This window comes from Pelophylax lessonae (genome assembly GCF_965119305.1).
Source record: "Pelophylax lessonae genome assembly, chromosome: 10".
In the NCBI taxonomy this organism is placed as follows: Eukaryota; Metazoa; Chordata; class Amphibia; order Anura; family Ranidae; genus Pelophylax; species Pelophylax lessonae.
This window is the reverse complement of record NC_138777.1, coordinates 203,331,301-203,342,778: the sequence shown is the minus strand read 5'-3', so window position 1 is coordinate 203,342,778 and position 11,478 is coordinate 203,331,301. Positions and strand designations below refer to the sequence as shown.

At 46.5% G+C, this 11,478-nt stretch overlaps 1 protein-coding gene across 1 annotated transcript; it reads left to right on the top strand.

The window, feature by feature from the left end:
- The first annotated feature begins 1,424 nt into the window (after positions 1-1,424).
- On the top strand, positions 1,425-9,772 carry LOC309565842 (purine nucleoside phosphorylase-like). The gene is made up of 6 exons (XM_082270847.1): positions 1,425-1,587; positions 3,657-3,826; positions 3,959-4,062; positions 7,350-7,525; positions 7,716-7,906; positions 9,410-9,772. Exons 1-6 carry the CDS (start codon positions 1,565-1,567, stop codon positions 9,610-9,612), a joined length of 867 nt encoding a protein of 288 aa, XP_082126973.1. The 5' UTR covers positions 1,425-1,564; the 3' UTR covers positions 9,613-9,772.
- The last annotated feature ends 1,706 nt before the right edge of the window (positions 9,773-11,478 follow it).

The window sequence follows — 11,478 nt, the reverse complement described above, 5'->3', positions numbered from 1 at the left end:
TCCTAATGTGACAGAACACGAAGCAGCAGCGGACATCTTCTTACACCCACGCAAGTCTTCAATTTTACATTTATTTTATCAGTAAACTGACCTTATAGAATAAATCACAGTATTACATTTGTATTATTATTGTATTCTAGTAAATATAGCGAGAAACCTGCGGCCAATGTGGTGACGGCCACCTTGGTACACCCCGCACTGCTCAGCGACAAACTGATTCTATAGTGAAATAGACTGTTCCACTCGGTTGCGGTGAAATAGTCTATTTCAGTATATAAGGTGAGTTTACTGCTAAAATAAATGTAAAATTCAAGACTTGTGTGGGTGTAAGAAGATGTCCGCCTCTGCTCCGTGTTCTGTCACATTAGGAAACCTATTGGAACGCATAGTCGCCATGTTGGAACACATGGTGCATGCGCAGTAAGTTGTTCTTTCCGAATGCCACTTCTGCTAGCAGAATCTGATAGGTAGCGCTATTCTGACAGAACACTGATACATCGATGGGCGGGAAGAGGTTAAAGGGGAGTGGTTTGACTGCACATGTTTACTGTCCCCCAAACACAAGTTTAAAGTAGCATCTCACTGTGTCCTATGATCACCAGCATGAAAATCACACAGGCTACAGGTGCCCTGTCACAGTGTCACATGGATGCTGGGGATGCTGACTTTGTTATGCAGTAACACTCACTACAGTCATAGCTTAAAGTCAGCATCCCCAGAATTCATGTGACAATGTGACAGGGCACCAGCAGCCTGTGTGATTTTTATGCTGAGATCATAGGACACAGTGAGGACTCTATCTGTTCTTCACTCACTGTGTCCAATCCAGCCACGCTGTCCTCCTGCTGTTCCCTGTCAGCTGCTGAGCAATCTGCCTCCGTACATGATCACACTCTGCACTTGAGTAAGGGGAGGCGGGGCTGAGCAGAGAATTATTGTATCCCTCCGCCAGGCAAGGCAGTGGACAGCAGCAGCCAGGACTATATGGCAGCAAATCACCATGGAACTAAATCCCATGTATACATGCGACCCGAAAATGGAAAAAAAGTCCCGCCACTGCACTCACCTCCTGGGCCCTTCTGCTGTCATTATAGGGCCCAGGAAAATGTAATTACACCCCAAGAAATTACAAATTAGGAAAAGGTTTAGAAAAAACGATTTTTTTTTGAACATGCAGACATTAACTGTGATGCTGCCCGGGCCCCTTGTAGAGCTGATGGAGCCCGGGCCCGGTACAACAGGGCTGGTTGTACTGCCCTATCAGCGGCCCTGCCTGTGAGGTCTGTTTGTCTCCTGTGAGAAGCAGGTCATGTTTAAGTGTCACCTGATATATATAGGTGAGGTCCAGGTGTCATACCTCCAATGTAGGTGTGTTGGGTAGAGAAGCATTCTGCGGAGCCCCCCTGGCTGATGCCCCTTGCAACCTCCTGCCATGCCTCTCAATGATGCACTGTTTCTTTAATCCTTGTCATCGCCACAGAAACGGCATGTGCAGTCTTCGGGTGTTAAGGGATTAAGGAGGGAGGGATCTTCATCCTGAGAGTCTCATACAGACACCAGTGACATGGCCCATCCTATGGAGGGCAGGTAAGACAGAGATCATATAGGTAGGCTCACCTGTGGAGGGGCCCTAACATTTTCTGTTATCTTTCAATTAATATTTACACCATGTCACCAACCTGGAAGGTGCACAATGTTTGAGATTGGGGGGGGGGGGGGGACAGCCCAGCAAATAATCTGTTTTCTAATCCTGGAAATACATGGGGATTGGGGAGGGGGTTACAGAGATCACAGGTTGGGATCTAGGGCAGAAGAGACAGAAGGGTAGAACGGGCCTGCAGATGGAGTGAGGGCAACAGAGAGAGCGCAGAGGTGCAGTCGGAGGAGATTATATTTTTAGGACAGAGATAAGAAATTAGAACCCATCTTTGATCAATCCGAATTCCGTTTTACATATTACAGGAAAGGTGAACCCCACCCAGCACTGTCTGTAATGTCCTTGTTTGGTTCTCATTCTTCTCCTTTTTACATGAATCAGCACCATGGACAGCTCACATGATAGGTCTGAGACTGACAGGTGGATGGGAAAGGTTGCTATCAGAAATATGAAGTGATATTCCTCGGCCACAGATTACAGTGTCATTAAATAAAGAGGTCCTAGTCACTAATCAGTGTGATGGAACTATAAAACCATTTTTTTTAAACAAAATTTTGTCATTCATTACGGCTGGGAACAAAATTAATTTTTAAAATTTTTGGAAAAGGCTTAAAGAGGCTTCACAGGTCTGAGATGGCTCAATGCGAAGTTTAAATCAGAGGGAAGAGAGAAGTGGGCTGCTCTGCCTAGCTGTCTCCTTAGATACCCCAGTGAGCTCTGGAAGTCCTTTGTAATGTATTAGATGATGCATTGTATATACTGTAATAGGAGATCCAGAATGGAAATACAACTAAACTAAAGTGAACCTATCAACGCCTGAGTTCCCCTTTAATGTAAATCATACAGATCCCATCCCACAGGACTAATCTGTGTCAATTAATGGTCACATTGTAGCAATATGATCTGTGTCTGTCAGTCGTATGATAGCAATATGATCTGTGTCAGTTGATTGTCATATTGTAACAATGTAATCTGTGTCAGTTGATAGTCATATTGTAACAATGTAATCTGTGTCAATTGATTGTCATATTGTAGCAATGTAATCTGTGTCAGTTGATGGTCAAATTGTAGCAATGTAATCTGTGTCAGTTGATAGTCATATTGTAGCAATGTAATCTGTGTCAGTTGATGGTCATATTGTAACAATGTAATCTGTGTCAGTTGATGGTCATATTGTAGCAATGTAATCTGTGTCAGTTGATGGTCAAATTGTAGCAATGTAATCTGTGTCAGGTAATGGTCATATTGTAGCACTTTGATCTGTATCAGTTGTATAAAAGCAATGTGATCTGTGTCAGCTGATGGTCCTCTTGTAGCACTGTGATCTGTATCAGTTGATGGTCATGTTGGGGTTTATTTACTAAAGCTAGAGAGGGAAAAATTAGTCACAATTCTGCAGAGAAACCAATCAGCTTCTAACCTCAGCTTGTTTAATTAAAGAGGTTGTAAACCCATTTTTTTTCAACCTGAAAGAGAAACACATAATGAGCTAGTATGCATCGCATACTAGCTCATTATGAAATACCTTAGAACGAGCCCCCACCGTGCCGCCCGCTTACCTGTATGATGGGCGACATGTTCAGTATCCCGTCTTCCGGGATTGCGGCATCCGGCCATCTGATTGGCCGGAGCCACGGTGACGTCACTCCAGCGCACGCACGCGGGAGCCGACGGTCACAGCACGGAGCTCTGAAGGAACGGCACCAGCGGCTGTTCCTTCAGAGCGCATGCGCCAGTGATGTCACTGGCTGCATGTAAGGTAAATATCTCCTAAACGGTACATGTTTAGGAGATATTTACAGTACCTATAGGTAAGCCTTATCATAGGCTTACCTATAGGTACAAGTTGCAGAGGAGGGTTTACTTCCTTTTTAAGCTTTAGCAATAAAACCTGGAAGCTGATTGGTTTCTCTGCTGAATTCTGACAAATTTTGCCCTCTTTAGCTTTAGTAAATAAACCCCATTGTGATCTGTCAATGTTTCTTCCCCTCTCCTGCAGTCTCCCCTCGGAGTTGTACATGGAGGCTGCAGAATGGATTCTGGCTCTCACCAACTTCCGACCCCGAGTAGCAATCATCTGCGGTTCTGGTCTGGGATCTCTGGCTGACACCCTACATGATAAAGTCATCATACCGTATGAGCATATCCCACACTTTCCCCGCAGCACCGGTAAGTGAGAATAGGCCTGTTGGACTTAAAGCAGCACCCTGCAAGAGGTGTGGGTAAGAACTGGTGTACCTACCTCTTCGTATTCTTCAGTATGGGGGAGTAGTGGGGTGTTTATCTCTTTTTGTCATCCAGTGCAGGGCCACGCTGGCAAGTTGGTGCTTGGGATGCTGAATGGGAAGCCGTGTGTCTGCATGCAGGGTCGATTCCACATGTATGAGGGCCACTCCATCTCTGCAGTAAGTAGCAATGGTTAGCTGATGCCAGGTGTCCCCATCGGCTCCTCTATCTCTTGCAAATGTAACCAGTGTGACTAAATCAGCCACTGAACTTTCCCAATATCATTGTGTAAAGAGGATCATCAGGAAAGAGCTAAACTCTTACCGCACACCTACCGTTCACACCTATGGAGTTTGCCTGTTTTCCATATGCGGTTTTGCAGTGTGTGTTGCGTTTTTGTTCCTGCGTTTGTCATACATTTTGTATTTTTGTGTTGGCCAATACAATAGGATGGGAAGTCTGTTTTTAGTGGGAGGTGTTTGCAGTGAAGCATGGTCAAAAACGCGGGCCACAAAATGCAGGACACACATAGCACTTGTGTTTTGGATGCCAGCCCATTGAATTGGTCCATCTATCGAACCAAAAACGGAAAACACTGCAGGGAAAGAAGTCCCAGATCCTATCTAAAAAACCACATAGGTGTGAACGTTACCCATAGGAAATCATGTTAAACGGCTTGCACTGCGCTTCTGCAAAACGCAAGCCGCACTAGAAAATGCGATAGTGTGAACCTAGCCTTAGGCCTCATGCACACTCAATGTTAATCCAGTAGCATTAGCTGTAGAAAGCTGTAGCTATGGAATGCGTTTTTGCAGTAGCGTTTTTTGGGTTTTTTTTTGCTGTAGCGTTTTTGAGCTTTTTTTTTTAACAAAACTATACTCCCATAAAAGCTTATGGCTCAAGAACACTGATGAATGTCGAATAGCCGCATTTTTCAGAGTTTATTTTAGCGTTTTTCAGCTTTTATCAGTTATTTTTTTTTTACAGCTGAAAAACTCCTCTTAAAACCCACTAGTTCTGGATTTTTTTTCCAGACAAAAAACGCCCCTGCCAAAAACTGCTGATAACAGCCCATGTGTGCACATGTATGGGCACATAGGATAACATGTAAAAACGTGCACGAGGCCTTATAGTGGGGGGGGGGGGGGAGGGGTGTCAGTGTCTTACAACCTTTATCTTATTAACATCCACAGGAAAGGGGAGGGCTGTGTGAATTTTGAGCCCCCATTTAGTACTTAAGAGGGGAGGTGGTAGTGACTTACAGCCTTTGTTTTATTAAAAACCACAGGAGAGATAAGGGTTGTGAGCTCTGAGCCCCCATCTGTTACTTGGGGGAGGGGAAGGTGGTGTCAGTGACTTACACACAGGAGAGGCGAGGACTGTGTGAGGTCGGAGCCCTCATCTAATACCTGAGGGAGGAAGTGGTGATAGTGACTTACAACCTTTATCTTATTACCATTCTCAGAAGAGGCGAGGACTGTGTGAGGTCTGAGCCGCCATCTAATACCTGAGGTTGGGTGGTGGTGTCAGTAACTTACAGCCTTTATCTTGATACCATTCACAGGCGAGGACTGCATGAGGTCTGAGCCCCCATCTAATACCTGAGGGAGGAAGTGGTGTTAGTGACTTACAGCCTTTATCTTATTACCATTCACAGGAGAGACGAGGACTGTGTGAGGTCTGAGCCGCCATCTAATACCTGAGGTTGGGTGGTGGTGTCAGTGACTCAAAGTTTTCATACTATTAACATCCACAGAAGCGACAGGGGCTGTGTGAGGTGTGACCCCCAACTAATACCTGAGAGGGGAAGCGTTGTCAGTGGCTTACACCCTTTTGTTTTTTTTAACATTCACAGGAGAGGTAGGAGACGTGTGAGGTCTGACCCCCAATCTGATACCTGAGGGGGAGGAGCTGACATTGATAGCACTGAATAAGTATCTGTAGCAGTTCCTCCACAAACATCCCACCTATCCCAGCTGGGCTTACATCAGATCGGGTTATAGACCTCACACAGTCCTTTGTTATTTTATGGACAAACAGACACCAAAGCTGGGCACCTCCTGAGCTCCCTGGTCTTTCCTTTATAAAATAGTAAATGATTGGCCAGTAGAGGGATCCCCTGCCCCCTGGTGGTAAAAGCTGCCAATTAGTGCCCCCTCAGACACCTTTGTGGTTACTGGGCCATTTAAACTGTCAGAAATGGTAGGGGGTTATTATGATTTTTTACCCAGACTAGTATACCCCTAATGGTCCACCATGAGCAGCACTGGAGAAGGCTTTGTGCAGCATGTGCCTCACCAGCTACTCTTTGGGGCTCATCTAGTTTTCTTTTTTTTTCAAATATTTTATTTATGGAAAAGGAATAACAGTCGAAAAGCAAACAGTATTGCAGATATATCAAAAGCGTACAACAAACATAACATCGAGATGAGAATCAAACTGAATCACTAGGTCATTGGACCATGAGGTTACTAGTGTAGCCGTAGGGCCCCGCCCCGATACCGGGGAAAGGGCTAACATAGCCATCCGGAACCAAACTTAGCCAGACATTACCTCGAACATATGGAAGAACTATAGCTGGAGAGGTAATCATTCCCAGCCGTCATTCCCTGAGTTTAACAAGAAGTTAGGAGAAATGAGGAGTGTGAAAGAAACAGAATAGAACTCAGAAAAGATATAGGGAGAGGGCAAGGAGAAAGGGATGGGAGGTAGGAAGGGCGGGGGAGGGGGGGGAGGAACAGAGGGGGGAAGCCCCCCGCATGGACGCCCTCACCGGCGGCTCCAGGTTTAGAGTTAGTCACACATTAGAGACCTGCCCTTGTCCGATAGCACAAAGACATTCCAGTAGCCCCAGATCTTTTCATATCGTTCCCTGCGATGCTGCCTCGTGAGGGTGAGGTCCTCCATTTGGTTGATGTCCTCCATCCTGTGCATGCAGGCTTTAATTGTAGGCGCCCTAGTCGACTTCCACAGCATCGGGATGCAGGCTTTCGCCGCACTCAGCACGTGGGGAATAATTGATTTCTTACATTTTGAGATCGGCATGGAAGAAACTTGGAGAAGGAAGAATTCCGGGGTATCCGGGATAGCCCGGTCCGATAGTTCTCCCAGGAGAGTCTGGACATCCCGCCAAAAGGTTTGGAGGCGGGGGCAGGACCAGAAAATATGGAGCATCGTGCCGACCTCACCTTGACACCTCCAACAGAGGTCAGTCGCGTCCGGGAAAAGCTTGTGTAAGAGAGAGGGGACCCTATACCACCGAGTGAGGATCTTGTAGTTCAGTTCCTGCAGTTTTGCGCAAGTCGGCGTTTTCAGAGCCAAAGTGTATACTTTCAGATGTTGTGCCGGGGTGAGATGTAACTGGAGATCCCGCTCCCACCTGCCCAGTCCAGGCAAGATAAAGTCCTCCTCCGGGGCGATCAATAAGCTGTAGAATTTAGACTCATCTAGTTTTCTGCCTGTGCAGGTGGCGTTCCCAGTTCGTGTATTCTTCCTGCTGGGAGTGCATACACTGATTGTGACCAATGCAGCGGGAGGGCTGAATGACGGATATTCTGTGGGAGACATCATGTTCATCAAAGATCACATCAACCTGCCAGGATTGGCTGGACAGAACCCCCTGCGAGGACCCAACGATGACAGGTAAGGGGAGGCCGGGCACACTATGTCATGAAGTGTTATCATTGTCCTTTGAATTTGTCATTCCCAGCCAACCCCACACAACCTCCTCTCACAGACCACTATAGAATAGTCCAGTGAAGTCCCTGGTGTGGTTACACCTGTGCCAGGAGACAATGGGGCTCCTCATTTTGTCATTGCTGTCTTATGGCAGGTTTGGCGTGCGCTTCCCTTGTATGTCTGATGGGTATGACTGCCATCTGCGGAGCCTGGCCAAGGACTGTGCTCAGGAGTTGGGCATACAAGACTACATCCGGGAAGGTGTGTACTGCATGGTGGGGGGCCCCTCCTATGAGACCATCGCTGAGGGCCGCATGTTGCAACTGCTTGGAGCTGATGCTGTTGGTAGGAGGTCTTTACTGTAATCTTCTGCTTTTTCTGTGAACTCCATCATTATATATTCCATCCTGTTCTCTTCTTCCTCCTCTCTGTACTCCACTTACATGTTTTCTGTTCTCTGTACTAACCCCCGGGTTTTCTCCTTCTTCCATTCTGTACTACATCAGGTTCTCTGCTTCCTCATTTCTTTACTCCACCCTGATCTCTTTTTCCTCCTCTCTATACTCCACCCTGTTCTTTACTTCTTCCTATTCTCTGTACTCAACCCGGTTTTCTTCTTCCTCCACTCTATTCTCCACCCTGTTCTCTGCTTCATCCTCTCTGTACTTCACCCTTTTTCACTGCACCCTGTTCATTTCTTCCTCCTCTCTGCACTCCACCCTTATGCACTGCACTCTGTTCTTTTCTTCCACCCTGTTCTCTGCTTCCTCCTCTCTGTACTTCACCCTTTTTCACTGCACCCTGTTCATTTATTCCTCCTCTCTGCACTCCACCTTTATGCACTGCATCCTGTTCTTTTCTCCTACCCTGTTCTCTTCTTCCTCCTGCTTGTCCTCCCCCATTCTGATTTAACCTCTCTGTACTCCACCCTGTTCTCTTCTTCCTTCTCTCTGTAATCCATCTATATGTTCCCTACTGTGTTCTCTTCGTCCTTTTCTCTGCACTCCACCATATTCTTTTCTTCCTACTCTCTATACTCCACCCTGTTTTCTGCTTCCTTCTCTATGTACTCCCCCCTTCTCTCCTCTTCCTGCTCTCTGTGCCCCCTACCCCTGCTCTCTTCTTCCTCCTCTCAGTGCCCCCTACCCCTGCTCTCTTCTTCCTCCTCTCAGTGCCCCCTACCCCTGCTCTCTTCTTTCTCCTCTCTGTGCCTCCCTACCCCTGCTCTCTTCTTCCTCCTCTCAGTGATCCCTACCCCTGCTCTCTTCTTCCTCCTATATGTGCCCCCCTACCCCTGCTCTCTTCTTTCTCCTCTCTGTGCCTCCCTACCCCTGCTCTCTTCTTCCTCCTCTCTGTGCCCCCTACCCCTGCTCTCTTCTTCCTCCTCTCTGTGCCTCCCTACCCCTGCTCTCTTCTTCCTCCTCTCAGTGCCCACTACCCCTGCTCTCTTCTTCCTCCTATCTGTGCCCCCTACCCCTGCTCTCTTCTTCCTCCTCTCAGTGCCCACTACCCCTGCTCTCTTCTTCCTCCTATCTGTGCCCCCCTACCCCTGCTCTCTTCTTTCTCCTCTCTGTGCCTCCCTACCCCTGCTCTCTTCTTCCTCCTCCCTAAGTTCCCCCCGATCTGTCCTCTTTCCTCTCTGTGCTCCGTGCGTTCTTTTCTTCTTCTTCTCTGTGCCCCCCAATCTCTTCTTCTTACCTCCGTTCTCCCCCTTCTTTCTCTTCTCTGTGCTCTCCCCTGCTCTATTCTTCTGTCTCTCTCTGCTCCAACCTGTTCTCATTTTCCTCCTCTCTTTTCTCCACCCATATGTACTTTACCCTAGATGATCCTCTCCTGCTTTGGTTCCAGGGATGAGCACGGTTCCTGAGGTGCTAGTGGGACGTCATTGTGGTCTTCGCATTTTTGGTTTCTCTCTCATCACCAATATGGTAGTGACGTCATATAACAGCTCTGCTCGTGCCGACCACCAGGAAGTCCTCCAGACGTCTGAGGAGCGAGCACCTGCACTGACAGCATTGATCACTGCCCTGGTGGGGAGGATTCCAGACTGACTCCAAATAGAAGACGGTAGAAGATCCTCATAGGCTCATAGTGCTCCACCTAGTTTTAGCTCATGAATATTCTTGTTTGTAGCAGATATACAGAAAGCTCCATCTGTACTGCATATTGGAGTTCCACCTGCACTGTATACAAATAGAGCTCCATCAGCATTGTATAGAAGAGCTCCACCTGCACTGTATACACAGAGAACTCCACCCAGCTGCCTTATATAAGAGAGCTCCACCAGAACTATACACAGAGAGCTTCACCAGCACTGTACCTTCATTGTATAGAGAGAGAGATTTACCCACCTGCACTGTGTACATGGTGGGTGGATGGACAGAAGGGTGTTCAGAATCTCCTCAGACATCAAAGCTAAGGACTGGTCTCGGGAACATTGGGAAACATTGGAGAGTGTGATGTATATTGGTCTCTCGGTTGGTCCCAAGGGGCGTGTTGGTGGAGCACTGAACCCAGGATTAGGTGATTAGTAGTTCAAAGTTCATTTCCTAAAGGCAGCTGTCCAGCTCCTGGAGTATCCCTGGGGGTTTCTTGAGGAATCAGTATAAGAAGAATGAGAGCGCCACAAAACAAATCATGACAACAAGTCAGAGGATATATCCCAAAACGTTTCAGGAGCTCAACTTCCCCTTCGTCAGGGCTTGAGTGCTTCAATGAATAGGGTATACTGATAACAATTGTGTGAAACAAAGATTCTAGTAACAGGAATAATTGCTGTTCGCCAGCCTGACTGTGCAGTATACCCCAAAAACTGAAGCACTCAAGCCCTGATAAAGGGGGAGCTAAACTTCTGAAACATGTTAGATTAATCCTCTGACCTGCTGTGAAGAAAAACTTTCACTGGACTTAGTGTAAGCTTGTGGTGCTCTCATCCTTCATATACTGTTTCTGCTACAGCCAGCGCTGACGCTGTACACAGATTGTATGTAGTTTGTACATTGTCTGTATGCAAATTGTACACAGATTGCAGGCAGACCAATGTCTGGCCTCAAACTCGCCAGGATGGAATCCTCATTCCCTTCTGTAGAAAAAAAGATTAAAAAAATTTACAGATTTATCATGTTTGCTTTTGTGTGATTCCTCACTATGAGAGGGGTGCATGCACATCACATCACATACAAAGGCGTTTATATGGAAATTAGGGTGATTGGTTGCTATTGGTTATGACACTTTGACTTGCTGAATATTTCTACACTGCAATGGTCCCAATGAGCCACCATGTTTTGCATGCAGTCTTCAGTCATGTTGACCTGCTTTTTCTGAGTCATGTAACAGATGACATCACTACTCTCAAACTATTACATCACCAATCACCATTGCAGGGTTTCGCCCACTGATCAATCATACTTTATTTTCCATTCTCATTGGCACTCATCTAATTAATATGTTTGCCAATGGTTCCAGGAATGGAATCTGGCAGTGGAGTTAGAGAATCCACCATGGGTCGCCATAATAAAGTGTGGGTAGAGTATATACAGTATCTCACAAAAGTGAGTACACCCCCCACATTTTTGTAAATATTTTATTATATCTTTTCATGTGACAACACTGAAGAAATGACACTTTGCTACAATGTAAAGTAGTGAGAGGGACAGCTTGTATAACAGTGTAAATTTTCTTTCCCCTCAAAATAACTCAACACACAGCCATTAATGTCTAAACCGCTGGCAACAAAAGTCAGTACACCCCTAAGTAAAAATGTCGAAATTGGGCCCAATTAGCCATTTTCCCTCCCCGGTGTCTTGTGACCCGTTAGTGTTACAAGGTCTCAGGTGTGAATGGAGAGCAGGTGTGTTAAATTTGGTGTTCTCTCACTCTCTCATACTGGTCACTGGAAGTTCAACATGGCACCTCAT

What these genes read in the sequence shown, in the direction of transcription:
- LOC309565842 (XM_082270847.1), top strand. Translation starts at nt 1,565, where the DNA reads ATGGCCCATCCTATGGAGGGCAG. An exon ending in AGGGCCACTCCATCTCTGCA is followed by an intron (nt 4,063 to 7,349) that starts GTAAGTAGCAAT and finishes CTGCCTGTGCAG; the next exon opens with GTGGCGTTCCCAGTTCGTGT. An exon ending in GCTTGGAGCTGATGCTGTTG is followed by an intron (nt 7,907 to 9,409) that starts GTAGGAGGTCTT and finishes CTTTGGTTCCAG; the next exon opens with GGATGAGCACGGTTCCTGAG.